Source organism: Phalangium opilio, unplaced genomic scaffold, assembly GCF_054372755.1.
Source record: "Phalangium opilio isolate 3A_F unplaced genomic scaffold, DU_Popi_V2 ptg000053l_1, whole genome shotgun sequence".
NCBI classification, from domain to species: domain Eukaryota; kingdom Metazoa; phylum Arthropoda; class Arachnida; order Opiliones; family Phalangiidae; genus Phalangium; species Phalangium opilio.
The window spans coordinates 1,740,108-1,760,715 of record NW_028324172.1 but is presented as its reverse complement, the minus strand read 5'-3'; the positions used below and the strand labels follow the sequence as shown (position 1 = coordinate 1,760,715).

Sequence of the window (20,608 nt, the reverse complement as noted above, 5' to 3'; positions counted from 1 at the left end):
CGAGACGTAGAACCAACAGTTATTGTTGAAAGTGGAAACTTTATTTTAATACCGTATAAAATATGGTACATCTTGAACAAACGTAAATCTGAATTCGCGGCCTGTATGCAGAAATCGTCAATTAAATTTTATCGTTGTCAGAACATCTATATATCTATTACGAGTTTGGGTCTTGTCTTTACGTATGACGAAAGCGTTCCAGTAACAATTAAACCCGAAGTATTTGCGCTTATTATGCAAGACCCCATGAACGGGTTTATTTCAACCCATATTAACTTTATTATTAGTCAAAGAATTTTCATAAAAAATATGCTACTCACCTTTCGAATTCTTTTGGGTGATTTTGAAAAAAAACTATTGGATGTTAAACGCGAGTATAAAACTACCTTACACGCATTTTGCAGCACGTTAAATTTAACCGATCTGTTAAAATCTTTCGAAAATAATTTACGTAATCCTCAAAATATTCAATGTGTTTTAAGCATTCAACAAATGATTTCGTACTGTTTAATTGAATTTTAAAAAATCTTTTAATAACATGTAAAATTAAAATACAACAATAATAAATGGTATATATTTGGAAAAAGTTAATATTTTTTTAGAAAAAGAGTTAAACATTTAAAGGATAATCAAAAATTTCCATAAATGCCGTATTAATATCATCGGGATGGCCGCGACAGGGGTAATGAATATTAACCATAAAAACGGGGAAGCAAATACCCACTATCTTATTATAGCGGGGACAGGATAGAGTTCTACAATAGAAAGCCTTTGAAATATTTCTATCGATTTCAGACACCTCTCTTCCTTTACAAACGCAGCACGGTACGAATGCGTATGAATGAGTTTCGAAGATTCTAAAATACATAGCTACTTTTACTTAACTATAGTTTTTAATGGTACAAATATCACTTACCCTGCAGATGCCCTTTCTACCGCTAAAGCTGCGGTAATTTCTAACGGTACTTGGGTTCTATAAAAAACACTCTTAAGAAACTAGAAGCTTAAAAACAACTAGTAAACTTTTAGCTTACAGAGAGTCCATCTCCTGTAACTGCGGCTGAGGATTATCTTCTGGGAGACCCATGTTTTTTAAGACTTTCTCGGATGAAGCGTTAAAAGAAAATGATAAAGTTTTCCCCTAGATATCTACTATTTAAAGAATTATTATAAGGCGTTGTCAAGGATAACAACTTTCCTAGCTTTAATTTTTGATATTCGAGAGGCTCTTGAAAAACATTGGTTACAGTGTTCGTATTTTAGTGGGGATTTTTAATAGAATGTTTAAGCTTCATATAAATGACGAGACATTTTTTCTTAAAAACTTATATATATATATTTTATTCATTTATTTGATAGACATAATTAGGAATATTTCTAAGATAGAGAGGTGAAGCGAATCTAGAATTGAGAAGAAGGTCAATAGGCAAGTAATATTCATAGTAGTTGAGACAGATAATTGATTGATAGAGAGGACAGTCTTCGTGGTTGCAGAAGTAGAGCTTGTAGTGCGTAGTTTGAAGTTGATATTGGATTGACAGAGAATAGTTCGTTGGAGAGTAGTTTTTACAGCGAGGACAGGGGGTAATTCGAGAGTACATGTAGCTATAATAAAAAATATATAAGTAAAATCGGTTTTTTAAAACAAAAAAAGGTTTTTTAACTTACTTTAGATCAATTTCGTCATCCGTGGCGTGTAGGTCTTCTTGTAGAAAGTAATTGTAGGATTTAGGAAGATGGGCGTTGTTAATGTAGTAAGAGTTAGTGGATGTTTGATAGATATTAACTGGATGGAATTGTCCTTCCATCCAGCTGAGACAAATTAATGTATGGTAGAGAATACAGTTGTGGTTCATGCAGTAAAATAATTTAAAGGATATAGTATTAGTATTTATTATTCCGGAAAAGGTACGAAAATTATATTGGAAGTGGTTACAGGATGAACAGGGAGTAATATAAGAATACATGGCGCTGTAAAAATCTATATTAATTTCGATTAAAATTAACAAAATAGTTTTTTAGCTTACTCTAAATTAATTTCTACATCTTCGGTATCTGAATAAAATGCATTTTCATTCTCGTCATCACTTTCGGATGCGCTATATAAAACAGTATTAGTATATATCTTGCTAGATATAAGACAAAAAAACTTACGTTTCTTCAGATGATTCCGTAGAGACCACATCCGGGTCGTCCGCTTCGGCGAACATATCAAAATTCGCGATTAATTCGTTTATTTCCTCCTCCATGCCATCTGGGATATCATCTTCCTCGAGGATGATGATTGGATCAACTTCCAATTCATCATCGATATCCCAGAGTTGGGGTAGAGCGCTATATATAAAATAGATCCGGTATTAAAAAATAATTTTAACTTGCTAGCTAAAATAACTTACAATTCCTCAGCCGGTTGAACAGCGTTTGAGTCAAAAGATTTTGCTGGACACATTTTTTCTAGTAGTACTCTAGACTTTGAAGATATTTTCAAACTTAAAGTTTTTTTGCGTTATGATGTGAAACTTTGAAATCCGTTCAGTTTATATATGAAATTTTCAAGGTTGTTAGCTTAAGAAGTCTAGTTAGGAATTTGTAATGAGCGTCGAGGTCATCCCTGGTTTTCTTAGAAAAATATTTAACTGTTGGTTTTTTATGTATTAACGACTTTAAAGAAGGGTCCATATTAATGAGCGTCCCTATCGAAAAATATTTATCAGTCGTTTTAAGAAGGGTGCATATTATAAATGTATAATTTTAAAAGAGGCCCTCACAACGTGCGTGTTTCTTATAAGATATTATTACTTTTCACAGACTTGAATGAAAAACAATTTTCGGAATTAACTACCACAGGCCAAACTGAGTTACAGAGTGGTCAGGATCTAAACTGTCTTTTTTGTGAAAAAGACGATATTGCTAGTTTCTCATCTATTGGTGGTGAAATTCATTACTGCGTTAACAATAATTGTGAAAAATTTAAAAAAGCCATTTATAAACAATACGGTAAAGTTTTAATCACCAATATTGAAAACGCTTACGCGATTCTGGACAATAGTTTTTTTTGTATCAATTGTAACCAGTTTTGTTACAAAGCTCAACGTCAAGAAAAAGAATGTTCATACTGGGATAGTGAAGAGGAATCAAACTATTATTTGTGTAGCTTCCCCAAAAAATGAGAGAAATTTATTCGTACAATTTTAATGAAAAAAATATTATTGAACATGATTGTAAAAATAACGTACCTCGGTTAGGGACGTTATGTCTAATCGAAATTGAAGACAATCGTCAGAAATTTGCGCGAAAGTATAAAATAACTCACACAGTGATTAGAAAACTCGTTTGCGAAGAAATTTTGAAAAACAAGCGGGAGAGTTATGTTGTAGAACTATCTTGGGTCACTTTCTGTACAGTTGACTCATTATGTCAAATCGATACGGTTGATTGTGGTATTTACATCCCTACAACGGAGTGTAAACTAGGTCGGATTCATAAGTACTATAACAAACAAAACTGGCGTTGTCAACATCGAAAAGAGGCGGCCTACGTTCTGGGATACGTTTGTCACGACAGTGAGGCTGTTCAAGCAGTAATTAACACGGCGATTGTTAAAATCATTTACGAATGCAACTCTACGCTGACGTATAAAAACCCATTTCGCAAGAATTACGCAACATCTAACAGCTTCAGCTCAAATTTCTTGAAGCTGTTATATATTAGTGTTGTAATCGATTCTTTACGGTTCGGCAATTCCTCTAAATCATCCTTATCAAATACACTGTCTAGATTTAGGGATACATTTTTTAAGGTTCGATACTCTTTTTCTAAAACCGGTCACTTTCGTGACAATGTATCCATTGATAACGTGTCTGAAGTGATTTTTTCAAAGAATGCCACTAACAAATCTTACGAAGATTTTCAAAATGCCAATCCATCTTTCCTAGAACTTGAAGGTGAAGATTGGGATTGGTAAGGATTTGCAAGATAGTGAACCATCATTTACCTTTTAGTGAAATAAAAATTCAAAAAATGGATTCCGGGGTTGGAGAATGCATGCATCACATGGTTTTTGGTTCAAGTAACAATATAAATTATCGATTTTCGAGTTACGCGTGTGGCGAAGCTTTTTGTATTAAATCACAAGCTGCGAACGCGATACCTCGGTTAGGTACGTTATGCCTGATCGAAATTGAGGACAATCGTAAAAAGTTTGAAGGAAACAATCTAATATCGAAGTATGCTATTGCTCAACTTGTACACACTGAAATGTTAAAAAACTTGTGGACCAACAACATTGTTAAAGTATCTCGTAACCGATATGATTTTTGGAGAGATGTAGTCTCGATCGATACCAGGGATTGCGGACGTTACATCTTGACTACGGAGTGTAAACTAGGACGTTTACATAAATACTACCCTCATGAACTTGATCAATGTCAACATTCGAGTCAAGCAGCGTACGTTTTAGGGTATGTGTGTCACGATCAAGCGAGTGTTGAATCGGTATTAAACACAGCAATTATAAAACTTTTGTATGAATTTAACACTCGTTTGATCATAAAGGATAAAAATGGCAATTATGATTACTTCTATTATATTAATGGTGATCCCCGTATTAGTTATACTGTTAATGTGATAAAGTTATTATATATTAACGTAGTTATTGAAGAATTGCATAACTTTAATCATTCGTTAATGGATTTAACTTTCACTTTCGAAAAAATGAAAATAAAATTTAATCTCTTTACAGAATCTAAAAATATTCCAAGAATTTTGAGAGATAAAATCGGTTTAATATATGACCCCACTTTTAAAGTATTTTCAAAAGACGCTATTGATTATGCACGCCTAGAGTTGCAAAAAATAGAACAAAAACTGTTATATTCATTTCCAAGTTTTTGGAATTATTTTCACAGAATTTAACCCCAGAAAGAACGCTGTCAATTATACTTTACAAGATAGTGAACCTTTTGGTGAAATAAAAATTCAAAATGGACGTACCGAACGTTTTTGCTGTTGAATCACGTAAAAATGTAAATCATCGGTTTTCGAGTTACGTGTGTTACAAACCTATTAGTATTAAATCAGAAGGTGCAAACGCGATACCTCGATTAGGTACATTATGTTTGATCGAAATTGAGAACAATCGTATAAAGTTTGAAGGAAACAATCAAATATCAAAGCATGTTATTAATCAACTTGTACGTCGCGAAATGTTTAAAAACTTGTGGACTATCAACACCGTTAAAGTATCTTACTACCGAAGTGTATATTATCGCACACGAAATGATGGTGGTGAATGGGCGGAATTGGCCTCTATCGACACCAGAAATTGTGGACGCTACGTTTTTAGTACGGAATGTAAACTAGGAAGTATACATAAATACGACCCTAATGAACTTGATCAATGTCAAGATTCGAATGCAGCAGCGCACGTTCTGGGATACGTTTGTCACGATCAAGCTAGTGTTGAATCGGTATTAAATACTGCAATTATAAAACTTTTGTATGAATTCAACACTAGTTTGATCATAAAGAACAGACAACACAATGACACCCCCTGGAATATATATATTATTACACCTATTAGTTATACTATTAATTTGTTAAAGTTATTATATATTAACGTAGTTATTGAAGAATTGCATAGATATAGGTATTCTTTAATGTTTTTAACTTTCACTTTCGAAAAATTTAAAAATAAATTTACTCTCATTACAAGATCTCCATATCTTCCAGATATTTTGGAAGGTAGAGATAGAGATGGACACCTAATATTAGCGTATGACCCCACTTTTAATGTGTTTTCAAAAGACGCTGTTGATTATTATCATCGTCAAGACTTGGAACAGATGGAAACACGCTTTTTAAATTTATTTCCAAATTTTTGGAATGTTTATCGCAGAATTTAATCGTGATGTAATCAATACAAATAAACATTGTTTTTTAAAAAATTTATTTCATCCTTTGATTTGTTTTTTACACCATTGACACAATCCTGTTTTAAAAAAATTCTGATCTAAAATAGGTAAGAGTACAGGATAGAAACCAAGAAGCGCTACTCCTGGGTTCATAGATAACATTCCACAAATAAAGCCTACAGGTACAGTTATGGGAAGGATAAGTAATAAACCACCTAAACAGACATTTTCTTTTACAACCTGTAAAACACGCTGCGTACAACATCGATTATTACAATATTCTTCAGTCTTGGGTTTGCTTGTAGTTGAAACGTATTTCTCCGTTGGTGGTACATCTCTACCTATCTCATCGAAAGAACAATGTATAGGTATGTTGCATGTCGAAAACCCTTTCACAATTGGGCATTCCGGGGAATATTTCCGATGCTCCTCATTTACTTTATCATTAGCTTTCCAACTATGTAATGTTATATCGCAATAAAAACATTTAACGGCGTCGCCTTTCTTTAAATAATAAAAACCATGTTTCGCAAACTCTGACGGTCTTATATTACTAACGGGGTAATCTTTAAAAGTTTCGAGCCGTAGTTTTTCCCAGTTCATTATAGCTTTACGTTTTGTCCCGAACTAATATAATTTCAAACCCTGTTGCTGATATATCTTACAAATTTTACCTACGTCACAACACCACACGTGACTCACACGTGACTCGCATTTGATTGACAGGCGTGGGATTCTGAATTATGCAAATTATAATCATTTTCGCTTCATTTGCATGGTTTAAGGTCGGATCTCTGAATTATACAAATTTAGATCCTAATTTGCATAGTCAAAAGTGGGATTTCTGAATTATGCAAATTTGGATCATTTTCGGCTAATTTGCATGCCTAAAAGTGTGGTAACTTACTACTTCCGTCAATCAAATCCCAAACGGGAGACCTAAGTAAAAATAAAAACGAGACATACCTTCGACTCATATTAATAGTGCTGATACGTGTATTATATATAAAGATCACGACCCGAGCTTGGTCTCTCTTTTACCAAAAAAAGTTTGTTTCTAACCGCGTTATTTTATTGCTACGGTTCTTCGAGCAAAAATATAGTAAAAAAAAGAAAGGGAAGAAGGGAGAAGGAGACATGGACGGCATCGGACTTAACATATTCCTAAAGGAGTGTTTAGTCTTCCGTCGTCTGCAACGGCTTCGGGACGAAAACCGATGCATTCACCCCCCCTCCCCCCGAAAAAGGAAGAAGGAATGAAAAAAAGAACAAGGAAACGGAAAAGAAGAAGATAGCGAAATTTCAGAAAAAGTTTTTTTCTTCCTCTTCTTTCATTTATTCCATTATGGTGCGAAAATTGCCGCGCTGTCGGTCCTTCAGGAGAAATTTTCGTAAACATAGCGATGAACGATGAAGACCGTATTCCTTGCAGGCGACGCATTGGTACGTTGCCGGAGGGCGTGTTATGATCGAAAAAAAGCGACAATTTACTGGGTAAATCCTTACAAAATCGGCTTGAGTAATTTCGGGCCAGGGAGAGGAGCCTTTAAATAAGGAAGATCGGGGATGAAGAGTTGATCATAGGGGGCAAGTTCATAAACTTTGTCCTGCGGAATAGGTATGGGCCCATAATCGTCGAAGTTGATCTCCGCTTGAGAAGGATGTTGAGGGGGACAGTTCTTTGGAGGGGGTCTTGCGGCTTGGAGAATTTCTGGTTGGGGAGGAATGGGGTCGTTTGCAATCGCATTGGCCCCTGGCGTCGGTAATTCCACCGGACATGTGAGGGCTACTTGTAGCATGACTTCTTCCAGGGTAGGTCGAGGTTCAATTGATGCCGAAGGTTCAATTATATGTACGTTCTTGATCGCAGGGAGGTCCATCATCTGCCCAGGATCGGTGTTGGCGGTTCCTTTTCCTTCCGCTGGAAATGGATTGGTTACGTCTCTTTCGTCCGGGTGTAAGATTAGGATATCGTCCGGGGGAGGAAGGTTATGGGCGCTTTCTGCATCAAAGATCGTAGCGGATGGTAATGAGACTATCTCATATTCTCTCAAGAGGGGATCTAACAGGAAATCTAATAGGAAATCCTCGGGCGCGATTGTGGTCTGTCATCCCCTAGGGCATCTGGGGCCCATCTCCCAGTACAGGGGACAGCTAGGCGTCACTCTGAAAAATGTTCTGTATTAAATTATATTAACCAAAAAAAACTCCCAAAGGGATAATTTGACGGTTCGCAATATTTAACCTGCTGTTAATGTGGATCTCCTAGGGTTAGCAATCCCGATTTTTTCCCATGGAGGTTTCGCGATTGGTTTTCGTTTATAGCAAAAATCGTTCGGCTCTAAGTCTATAATTCTCCTGTCTCTTAGATATTGACATATTTCGTTTGGAGAGCGTAACATGCGGCTCTTCGGTCCAGGGGGATAGTTATACACATCCATGTCCACTTTTCCGGGTTGTACTGTGTGTCGGTAACACAATTCCCAGACCCATCCCTTCTTGAAAGGCTTCTCATAGTTAGTCGGTATATTTTCCTAAATGGACGGAGCCAGGGGAGAATGAATGTTTTCTCCGCTACTCGAAGATTCAGAATATTCTTTTATCGGCTGAGAAGGTTCATGACTCAAAGCGTTGGGAGACTTAGAACGCGCTCCTGGTATGCTCATTGACGGTTGAGGTTCACCTTCAGGACTTGTAAATGGATAATGTACTTTTCGAGTCTTTTTCTTTGGCCTGGCCGATGAGCATGCTGTGTATGGGGCTCTGTCTCGCTTTCTGCGTTGTCGTCTATCTTCAACTCTATCTACGTCTTAGGAGGAGGAGCTTAGCGTATCTCGGGGCTGATTATTTCGACTAGTTTCTCTTCTTAGCTCAGTTCGTGGCTTATGAATGGAAGGGTCTCTGGTCGTCGTACTTCTACTACTAGATAATTTTCGTAGCGGTTTCTTCCTTCTTGAAATGGTAGAAGTTGTGGTGGTAGGGTGACACCTCTTGTGGAGATCAGGGATCTCTGGCTCGTCACTCGAGAGACTGCTATCTGATAATTTCCTCGCGGATCTTCTATTCGATCCGGGAGCATCGGAAGAAGTAGTCGCGTGACCTCGTTTCTTCAATTCCTGTTCGGACTCTCTATCGTTGTCGTCAGTTGACGAACTGCTTAATTTTCGAAGGGTATTTTTTCTCGGTCGGATTCCCTCTGTTGTTGTCGTAGTGGGGTGATCTCTCTTCTCTCTTCCAGGCGTGGGTTTCGAAAGAGTAATCAGTTGAGTTGTCGTAGTTGGAAGTTGAGGTCCTGGAGCCCGTGACTCGTTTACAGGATTCGTCATTTCTGGATTGCTAGCGTTTTCTTGACACTCTTCCGGTTGGAATTCTTCAGGCCGACGTACTGATTATAGCTGAAAAGAACGGCCTTTTTCTGCATATAAAAAAAATCGAATATTAAGCTATAATCTTATGTTGACTGAACTTTACTTTAATCATTTATTTTAATAAAATTAAGGGTTGAAATTAAGTTTTAATATTGTTCAGAAATTGTTTGATGAGATCTGCCGATCATTACCATCTTTAGACATCAAAGATGGCCAAGCTTATAAATTTGAGGTTTTTGGATTCAGCAAATTCTCCGACGAAAGCGCTGAAATCCCCGTTAAGTTCATCTCAAAGTCAATTGTCTCCAAAGGTTCGAGCCAAGTTTCATTTCCTTGCAAAGGTGGGGTTTTAGAAAGGTATTTGTTCCTTTAGAGCCGACTAAACGGAAACGAGGGCAAACTGGCTAGAAAAAACTTCCTCGGGTGTAAAAAAGGTGCGCCAAACCACTACAACTAGTAGTTCCGAGTTGTATAAGCTTTTTAGAAATTAAAGGTAACGGTGCAAAGACTCATCGCGTGTCCAACAATTCCCTAAGAAAAAGGAATGGAAGATGATACGGTAGACATATCAGGTGACCGTTGCCCCTCGCAGTAGCCAGAAATATTAAACCATAAAAATAGTAGAAAGAGGCATTTTTCCTCATTAAGTTCCACTGATGAATGTCCCGAAAAGAAAATGATTAAAGTGGTCTCGGCAGCGGCTGATGAAGACGCGCCGATTATTCCTGAAACTTGTAACGTATCACTTGGCTCCAGCGATCAGGATTTGGAAAACGGTCAAGAAAGTGAAAATGCTGAACTGGAATCACTTGAGAAGGGTTCGGAACTGAAAGATAAGCGCCTTCGTTAGAAAGTCGCGCTGAATTTACCGAAGTTCCTAAATCGAATCTTTCTTCCTTGACACCTCAAAGGACACCTCAAAAGGACAATCGCGACGATATCTTAGCCAGCGCCAAAAGAACGCGGATTGTCTTACCTCAAATTGATACTTTGCCATCAACTTCCACAAAGAAAGACAAAACAAAAATGAATTCATCGGTACTTGAACATTCCTTTTTTTTTAATTACTTTAGGCCTACTTGATTAAATTGGTTCTTTTCTCTTCCAGAAGTCCCACAACCATGAACCAAACTTCAAATGCGAAGCGGCTTAAATTTAAGGACCAGAGTCGTAACCCCCGTTTCCGAAACCAAACTTGCGAAGGAAAAACAGAAGAAGAAAACCCCCAAGAAGGTGTCTAACGAATCTGAATCTGACAAAATGTCATCGCACCCGGAGTCGTCGTCTAATGTTACTGGTCTCGAGGAAAGTAAAGTTGCGCAGAAAGGTGACTTTGTTAAGTCGATGGAGACTGTAGTTGAAACTGTTCGTGAATCAAAATCGGTGGCTGAAATTATTGATGAACCTAAAGTATTAGAAGACATTGATGGGCGTAGGTCAATGGATATTTCTGATGAGGCCGCAGTTGAACATCAATCAGTGGAAGCCGTTGACAAATCTTCGTTAGTCCAAGCTGCTAATGAAACGAACTTACTCGACTGTGTTGACAAGTCTACATTACTCGACGACATTGACACGTGCACAGTAATCAAACTATTTGGCAAAACATTTGACCAATCTAAATTTTTGGAAGGCGATGACGATTCTGAACTACTGGAGGGTGTTGACGAATCTAAATTACTGCAGTCCTTTGCTGAACCAAAACTACCAGAAACCAATGAAGAACCTAAACCATTGGAAACAGTTGAGAAACCTAATTCAAGTCAAATCGTTGATGAACCATCAACGAAAGAAGTTCTTAATGACTGAGGGGACGATGAACCTAATTGGAGGAACGTCAAGCAGTACCTTTAGTGGTAATTGTAAGTTATAGTTAATTAATTAAATGTCTTCTTAGAATACTGTAAGTACGTTTCTTCACTAGGAACCAATTGAAGCCGATTCCCAGTTAACTGGAGAAATTACCGCTAGCCCCGAAGAAACGCTGGACTTAATTAGTCAGAAACCAGTATTTTGTCAACTTTTTAAGTGTCAGGAAAACGTCCAATTAATTCTACCAAATGTGGATGAGGGGGGAAAGTATGAAAGCAGCCAAAATTCGCGGTTTATCAGAGTTTCGCCCTATATCTCCCGTTGAATCAGCATAGAGTTACAGCGCTTTACGTCGTCTGCTTGCTTGGCTGTAGCTTTTCAAGTTGTCAGAGCGGTTTATCGTGTCGGATTTTCACTATGAATTTAAGCGAAGTAATAGAAAATATAGAATCTAAAATTAGATCTGATAGTTTTAAAGAAAACTTACGTGGTGTCGCCCAATTAAATTTACATGTGGAATTTGTGGAAAATTCATTAAAATTCCAAGGAGAAAATCTTGGCCTTAAAGGATGTATTAAAAGGCTATGCCATATCTTTTTAAATATATTTGATAAAATTTCAAATAACAATGGTCCCAAAAAAAATCAACGCAAGACCCAAAAACCTTCGGAAAAAATTACTAAGACTCTATTAGACTGGTTCACCAGTATCAGAGAAGATTTACCTGTTTGTCAAGCTATTTTAACTTTTGTGGATTATGCGATAATTCTACTAACAAAAATGAAATGTTACAAGTAATTCACGCCTATGGAAAGGTCACCTATTCTGTGATTAAAAACTTCTTGCCTCACCGAACAAATATTCCCATGAAGAAAGAAGAGAAACCTCCAGTGGACTTAACGAAATTTCAACGGTCATTTCTAACTATTGGAGGTGGAGGATGCCTTGGAGAAATCTGGAAGGTATCCAAACAAGAAGTATGGCATTCAGAAAAGAATTTCACGTAAGCAACTGCAGAAATCGAAAATTTTGAATTGGTGTGCTATGAACTATCGTATGAGTCAAGAGGAAAAAAAGGCTGTAAAGTTTTCAGGTCTCCGAAAAAGAGATCGGGGTGGATTTTTTTTACCAAAAGAATTTCAACCCTATTTAAACGCATTGAATTTGAGACTGAGGGGAGTTTTAACACTGAACGGGATTAAGCAACTAGTCACCCAGCCAAGTCCGCAACTAGTCAACCAGCCAAGTCCGCAACTAGTCAACCAGCCAAGTCCGCAACTAGTCAACCAGCCAAGTCCGCAACTAGTCAACTAGCCAAGTCCGCAACTAGTCAATTTACAATTGATCCTAGTGAAGGGAATCAGAATAGGTACCGTTCTTCACGGAGAATGACCTCTAAACCAAAATACTTAAATGACTATGATAATTAATTAAAAATGTTAGTTGGAGACATTTCACACAAGTGGTGTAAAAACATTTAAAGATATTAATTTCAAAATCGCAGTAGCTGGTGGAAAAGTAGCGTGTGCGGTTAAACCTTCCTGAAGTTTTCGCGTTAAAAAATAACTCTGTTTTTATTTGTTTCAAAATGTTCCTATTACTCTTGGTAATATGTCCTTGGTATACACGTAAAGAACAATTGACTTTTCAAGTAATAATTTAATATTGTGATAAATTCTTGCCAATATAAATGTTTTACGCTTGTGGCAGAGCCACAATGTTTATTAATTGTTTATCTACCTCAGCCTTAACACTACAGATTTTTTGAAAAACAATGCTTAACATATAAAGGTGTATCCCGATACCCTTAACCCGAGTGATGATGTCCATGTACATCTTCTTTTGTTAAAAGAGCTTTACGAGAGTAGGCAAAGTTTAAACTTGTAATCTTCCCGTTTGCGTTGAATTTGTACTGAGAAAATAGGCTTTCAACAGCACTGCCATTTAATCTTTTAGGCATCAAATAGTGGTCCGGGTATTCATTCAAGAAGTAGGTGACAAGGCCCTTAAACCAAACACCATTATCCGAAGTAGGTCCCATGTCTACAAATAATGGAAAGTTGAAATCACAAACTCTTAATTTTTGTTATGTCTTGAGGATTGTACGGTTCGTACAAAATTTTTGGATTGAAATTCCCTGACTTTTGCAGGTTTTCCCTGCCCATTTTAGGCCTATTTTCAAATACCCCTGGACGTTTAGGCCTATTTTCAAATTCCCTGACCTGTACGAACCCTGGATAGGGTGTGGCTTACCTGCCACGATCAAATCAATTAATAACATCAAATAATGAGATTTCAAAAAACAATACAGTGTTATCGGAGTTGGATAAGGAGATGAGCACGATTATCTCAAATCAATCTTTAGATGAAAGAACCAAATGGGTTTTTTATGAAGAGGCGATGAAGCGCTACCTGAACATCTCCAAGCCCCGCCCATCGAATAAACAAGACAGCTGGATTAATATGTTTCCCCTGAAATATAGAGGAGCGGCGAAGAAAATATTCGACCACTTAGCAAGTAACGCTCCTAGTATACGTTGGGATGACTCGGGGGTTCTCTTCGTGAACGGCCTTAAGATCCCAGATTCAGATATAGTTCAGCTAGTTTATTTTACTATACAACCTACCTTCTTCAATAAGTACGGAGTAGCCCCTTCACTCGTAGGTACTCCACCGACGGGGTGGACAGAATTTCAACCCTTTGTGCTAAACTTTCTAGCGCCAAAAAGCAAATCAACGTCTCCATTAGCACCGCCCCCCTCAACCAAGGCATCGCCCAGTTCTGTACCGCTGAAGAATCGGCTTCGACCCCGAACGTATATAAAAGCGAAGAAGAGATTAACATTTGACAATAAAACGAGCCCTTTAATTTCGAAGAAACAACCTTTTAAAGCCAAGAATACATTATGGGAGGTTTATCGAAGCTCCAAAAAGTAGAAACTTTAAAGAATACTTATCTCAACACCAAACACCGGTCAGGGTTCACTGGTTTAAACCCATTGTACAAGGCTGTCAAATCTCAAGGTATTTCGAGAAACGAAGTCAAAGCCTTTCTAGAAACCACTGACGTTTACATACTGCATAAAACAGCTATACATAAATTCAAAAGGCGTAAAATCCCCGTCTTTAACATCTCGGATAGAGTCGAAGTAGATCTGGCCGATCTGGGTTCAATCGCTAAATACAATGACGACTACAGATACCTGATGGTGGGCGTCGACTGCTTCTCCCGAAAAGCTTTTGTAGTACCCATGAAAAGAAAACACGCGACCGAGGCTACAAAAGCTCTCGAGGTTATCATCGAACAAAGCAAACCTAAAGCCATCTGGTCTGATTTAGGTAAAGAATTTATTAATTCACAGACGCAAAAACTTCTTAAGAAAAATGAAATCAAATATGGCTCTATTACGTCAGAAAAATTCCACTGTCCATTTGTAGAACGTTTAATTAAAACTTTGAAACATCGAATATTCAAAATGTTGACTCATTTCAATTCTCATAGATATATAGATCATTTGACAGACATAGTTAAAGGCTACAATGCCTCTTATCATTCCGTAATAAAAATGACACCCGACAATGTTTCGCCCTCTAACGTTCTGGAAGTGTACAAAAACATTTACAAACCGGAAATGAGTACTAAGCCTACTAAAAAAGACGTCAAATTTCGTGTCGGAGATTACGTAAGAATAAGCAAACTTAAACCAGCATTTTCTAAAGGTTATGAGCCAAATTTTTCAACGGAAGTATTTGTCATTTCCTCTATTTTGAACTTCAGAAAACCCGTATTATATCGTTTGAAAGATTTGGACAGCATGCATATAACCGGGTTGTTTTACTCTGATCAGCTCATTCGAACAGTGGAACCCAAACTGTTTAAGATAGACACTATACTCAAGAAACGTAAACGTAAAGGGAAATTAGAATATTTTGTATCGTTTATCGGTCTACCTAAATCGCAGAACTCGTGGGTAACAGCCGACAATGTCGAGAAAATCTGAATTCTATTTAACTCTACCCAGCGACGCTAGTATGGATGTCTACCCTAATAACACTATGGGTAGTTACATCACTAAACTACCCGATCCTATTAATTTACAAGGACAATGGGAAATTTCTTTAGTAGAAGTAATATATACAAGCAGTTTCTACAATGTTATATACAAAACGAGTAAGAGGAAGGCGAGCAAGAGAAAAACACTTGAAGATTTAGTTGAAGAAAGTAGCTCTAAAAAATTTAAAAACCCCAAGGAATGTGACGTAACCGACCTTGTTGAACGAAAAGATGGGAAACTGACCAGCTACGAAAGCTACCATCTACATAATATACCGGCCGGCCATTACAAATCACTTAACCACATTGTGGAAACTATCAATACTTCCAAAGTATGCGAAAAAACCTCTTCTTTATTTCATATTAACGAGACGACGGGGCATGTAAAACTAAAAACCGATGCCACTGGAGATACGAAAATTATCTTCAAAACACACGAATCATTAGCTGCAATTTTGGGGTACAGAAACCCTCTCAATATACAAGGGTTGAGCGATAGACCAGCCAGGTTAAACTATCACGTACCATCTCAATTATATATTTATTGCGATCTGGTTGAAGGACAAATTGTCGGTAACACCCACGCCCCCCTCTTACGTATTATACCCATCGAAGACAAGAAACACGGGGATACCGTGTGTCTTACGTTTGTCTCACCCCATTACGTCCCTCTGTCAAAACATTATATTAGCGAGGTTGGCATCCATATAAAGGACCACATGGGTGAACCGGCTTTATTTCAGTTTGGACTGTTGCACTGTAAAGTTCATTTAAGATGCGCAAGACCAACGCGTTAGATAACAAAAGATGTGTTTACACGGATTATTATACCCAACAAGCGCCGTCAGGATCAGGTCTGACTTTTTACGTCGGGAAACAAGGGCAACAAGGGCATGGCCAAAACGGGGAAGGTATTGGCTCGTTCTTGAAATCTTTCGGAAGATACGTATCACCTTTCTTAATTAAAGGGGCAAAGTTCCTTGGTAAACAGTTTCTGGGCACATCTTCAAATATCATAAGCGACGTCGCCTCTGGAAAGGATCTGAAAACTTCGGCTAAAAGAAGGTTCACCGAAACTTTGGATGATGTGCAACAACAATACGGTAGAGGGGTTGCAAAGAAAAGACTAGCTAAAAAGAAAAAAACACCAAAGAGAAAGAAATCTATAAAACAAAACAACACAAACAAATTTAAATCAGATAAACGTAAACTTTCATTCAAAACGGTTCGTGATATTTTCTCTCCCTAAAAATGACTGAAGCTTGCAGCACGGGTTTCGATATTTTCGCTCCCCCCTCCCCTTCAAACAGCCATCGAAAATTCCAAATGGGTTCCTTATCAACCTTTGACATCTTTGAAAGGCGACCAGCCTATCGAATTTGAAGTAACGTCTAGCGGTAGCGAATACGTGGATACAGCCCTAACAATGCTGTACACCAGAACTAAAATTGTAAATGAAGATGGAACTGCTTTAACAGCTACTGACGCAGTTGGACCCGTAAATAATTTTCAGCATAGTCAATTTGAGCGTGTCGATTTGGAGTTGGGCGATTGCGCAACAACACCAGCTGCTAGTAACTACGCGTACACTGCTTTGCTCTCGGCCCTGACGTCATACGGTCCGGCAGCTAAAGAATCCCATTTGGGTGCCTCCTTGTTTTACAAGGATACAGGCGGAAGCATGGATTCGCTTACAGAAAATATGGGTTTTGTTAAACGCCAGAAACTCGCAGCATTATCCGAGGAAATTGAAATGTATTCCAGCCTTTACGTAGATATGTTCAATATCCCCCGATACCTGATAAACGGCGTTTCTATGAAATTAAAATTACATAGAAGCAAAGCTAGTTTTTGTCTTATGGGTAAACTTAACGCGTCAGGCAACGGCTATAAACCCGTAATCGTTGAAGCCGTATTATACGTCTTAAAGCTTCAATTAGCTCCTAAAATTCTATTTGCTCACGAACAAGCTTTAAGCATTAAAGCCGCCCAATATAGTTACACTAGAACGGAAACTAAAATATTCACAATTGCGCCAAATATCTTAAACACATCAATCGGAAACATCTATCTAGGTACCCAGCCTTCACGGGTTACAATCGCTATTGTAAAACACACCTCTTACAATGGAACGTTGGATAGTAACCCCTTTGACTTTGGACATTGGAATGTCAATCATCTAGCAGCATTCATCAATTCTGAACAATACCCCTCGAAAGCCTTAAAACCCCACTACAGTAAAAAGCAATTTGTCCGAAGCTACTACACTTTATTTTCGGGGTCAAACAGTCACTACAACGACAAGGGGAACAATATCTCTATGGATGACTTTGCCTCGGGCTACGCCATATACTGTTTAGACCTGACACCTGACGGTAGCGCGAGTCATTCCGATCATTGGAGTCCTACGAAGCAGGGACAGTTAAGATTAGAATTGGGTTTTGAAAAACCCACGCCCACTACACTAAGCTGCATGGTACTATCCGAATTCCAGGCTTTGTTACAAATAGATAAAAATAGAAACGTGTCAATCGTTTGTTAAGAGATATAATGAATGCCGAACAGATAACACGATTTCTAAGATTCACGCCGCATTTCATGGGGGTTTATCCAAGTGATTTATTACCCAAAGAAATTGACAAGTTTCCTTCGTCCATTATAATAAATTTAGACAATCACTATAATGACGGATCTCACTGGGTCAGCGTCTACTTTGATGGCAAGAGACGTGGTTATTATTTTGACTCATTGGCTTTAGGGAACTTTCTCCCCTCGATTAAAGAATTTGTTAAAAGAAATTCTAGAAAATGGTCGTTTAACAAAAGAAGACTACAAAACTTGTCTAGTTCGACATGCGGACTATACTGTATTGCTTATATAATACAAAGAACAAAAAGAAAGAGCCACAAATCATTCATGAAGCAGTTTGGACGAGATGGTTTGAAAAATGACATCATTGTTACAAACATGTTGAAACGCGCCCGTAAAGAATAACTTAATCCTTTTGTTAAAAAATACTCTTTGTAATTTCTTTTGTATCTTTAAAAAATAAATGTGTCACCTTTTTTTTAATACTGTGTTCTTTTATTTCATATATTAAGGAATGTGGGGGGGGTAATGCTTGGAATGTGAGAGGGGAGGTAAAGAAAGGGGGGGTGGAAATGTTTGGCAGATGTATAAGTTGGATATTCCCATAATCATTTTCATTCCTCATCATGAACTCGGAGCTGCAGAGATATCGTACTTTTTACTCCTGGCCTCAAGACGGAAACTATATAAAAACTTTAAGCAGAGCGGGATTTTATTCATTACATACCGACGATTTAGTACAGTGCTTCGAATGCGATGGAATATTATTAGCATGGAAACCCGATGATAATCCTTACGAAGAACATTTAAAACATTTCCCCAAATGCAACTTTATTAGAGGTGGGCAAACAAAAAATATACCCTTCAGTTTTGATGAAACAGAAACATACACCAAAAATATAAATAACGAAATCAAGACCGAGGAAAAAACATCCGAAAAACCCATGGAAAACACTGAAGAACTTTATCATACCTTTAAAGTTAAAACTAAAGATCTCGAAAGACTAGTCCTAGAACTCTACGCTAGAAAACAACTTAACGCTTTGTATATCAAAGAACGACTTGATGCCTTGCGTAAGATTTAAAAATAATATTAAAATTGATCTTCTTCCTTACGAAGATAGACGAAATTATTTTAGAATTAATCAAATACATTTTAATATGAAAATTGAAAATGTATCTTTAATATTAAAACCTATACTTTTAAAGAAAATAAATAACTTTTCACTTTATATTATGGTCTTCATTTTTTTCACTTTACATTATGGTCTTCATTTATAAGCCTACAAATTGAGAACTTATCTTTAATATTAGAACTTTTAAAGAAAATAACTTTTTACATTATATTATGGTCTTTATAAATTTACTCCTACCAAAAATCCTTTAAGCATACAAAATCAATCAAAGATTGACAGGTATTCCTCCCCAAAAAAGAGAGAAAACGTAGAAACTAGGCTCCCCCGCCTTAACAGTGGCCGCCATCTTTGTAGCTCATACTGGCGTACTACTCTCTAGTATTCGCCAAATATGACAAAAAATCAAGAGCTACTTTTTTTAAAGTGTCCACGCCTTTTTCTAGAACTTCAACTTGTGTAGGCAATGTATCGCCATTTCCATTTTCCAAAAGAGTATTGGTCACCCTTTGGTCACAAAACTCCATGTCCAACCTTCGAACTAATTGATTCTCCAATTCTATAACAAGATGACCCTCCGTTCATGCAATTAATTCTTCCTCTGTTCTTTCAATTAATTTTTCCTCCGTTCTTTCCCTTAATGTTTCCTCTGTTCTTTCGACTAATTCTACCTCCGTTCTACCGATAAATTCTTTATCTAGTACGGCTATTTCTTCTTGCGATGTTATGACAAATTGATTTTGCACTTCAGTAGCCAAATGAACCTCCGGTTGTTCAATCAAATCAGTTTCCACTCTTTCAAATAACTGTTCCTGTAATAGAGAGAGTTCGACTGTTCCTGCCTCACCAACATCATCGTCAAAGTAGGCATAGTTGTGGTCAAGCCGTATTGAAGTCTATTTAAAAATGTTTTAATATGAGAAAACGTTGATAGAATATGTATAATTTTATTTTAGAAATACATTACCTGTTTCATATCTATAACTGGGTTTGGATATTCAGCAGTTGGACCATTTTCATTTATGAAATGTTTTGAACATACATAATGATGCGCTTTAATGTTAATTGTCCTGATATCATATCTGTTAATTGCATTTACCCATATAAGACATTTTTCATAGTTTCTTGTTGGTTTTGGAACAGGGAAAAATACAATATCCTGTCCGCGCGAGTCTTTAGATTTTGAACGATTGTTACACGATCTATATATACAATATTTCACCATTTTAAATGGACTAATTTCATTTAAATCAAACTAAACCTATCTCCAAACCTTCCCTTGCTTTGCTATTAAGCCTTGTACTTATGGCGCGATTCCAGCAGAATATAGCTATTCAGGCAACGCTCACGAGAGGGCAGTTCGTCGTGCACGTTTACAGGATATGACGATGCCGATCGCTACGTCACCACACGTGATAAGTTCTAACCAGTTCTTTCCCCCATTCCCCTTTACCCCCGTTGTGGGCACGAGCCTTATCGGTTAGCAGTCTACAAAGCGCGTCTCTGCCCCTCCGTCTCTACTCCTCCCTGGTTGTATTGTAAAATGCCATAGTTCACAATTTAAAGTCAACGCGAGCTTCAAAACATTTAAAATGTTTTTTTTTAGTTTAAAATCTAGAATTTCAGATTAAACAGGTCTCGGACAAAATTTTTATACTGAAAATACCTGACTTTTACAGCTTTTCCCTGACCAAATTTTCCCAATTTCCCTGACCTGTTTAAGCTTTTTACCAGAGCCCA

At 37.3% G+C, this 20,608-nt stretch overlaps 3 protein-coding genes across 3 annotated transcripts; all 3 read right to left on the bottom strand.

Moving 5' to 3' along the window:
* Positions 1-511: 511 nt before the first annotated feature.
* LOC149672368 (uncharacterized) lies at positions 512-1,054 on the bottom strand. The gene is made up of 3 exons (XM_089840276.1): positions 1,035-1,054; positions 917-973; positions 512-857 (listed from the first exon to the last, which is right to left on the bottom strand). The coding sequence occupies exons 1-3, from the start codon at positions 1,043-1,045 to the stop codon at positions 611-613; spliced, it is 315 nt and encodes a 104-aa protein (XP_089696402.1). The 5' UTR covers positions 1,046-1,054; the 3' UTR covers positions 512-610.
* Positions 1,055-1,340: 286 nt separating this feature from the next.
* On the bottom strand, positions 1,341-2,832 carry LOC149672367 (uncharacterized). Its single transcript, XM_089840165.1, has 5 exons — positions 2,397-2,832; positions 2,155-2,334; positions 2,028-2,099; positions 1,669-1,812; positions 1,341-1,605 (listed from the first exon to the last, which is right to left on the bottom strand). Exons 1-5 carry the CDS (start codon positions 2,447-2,449, stop codon positions 1,341-1,343), a joined length of 714 nt encoding a protein of 237 aa, XP_089696291.1. The 5' UTR covers positions 2,450-2,832.
* A 16,457-nt stretch (positions 2,833-19,289) lies between these two features.
* LOC149672366 (uncharacterized) lies at positions 19,290-20,160 on the bottom strand. The gene is made up of 3 exons (XM_089840275.1): positions 19,968-20,160; positions 19,836-19,852; positions 19,290-19,764 (listed from the first exon to the last, which is right to left on the bottom strand). Exons 1-3 carry the CDS (start codon positions 19,978-19,980, stop codon positions 19,450-19,452), a joined length of 345 nt encoding a protein of 114 aa, XP_089696401.1. The 5' UTR covers positions 19,981-20,160; the 3' UTR covers positions 19,290-19,449.
* Between the last annotated feature and the right edge of the window lie 448 nt (positions 20,161-20,608).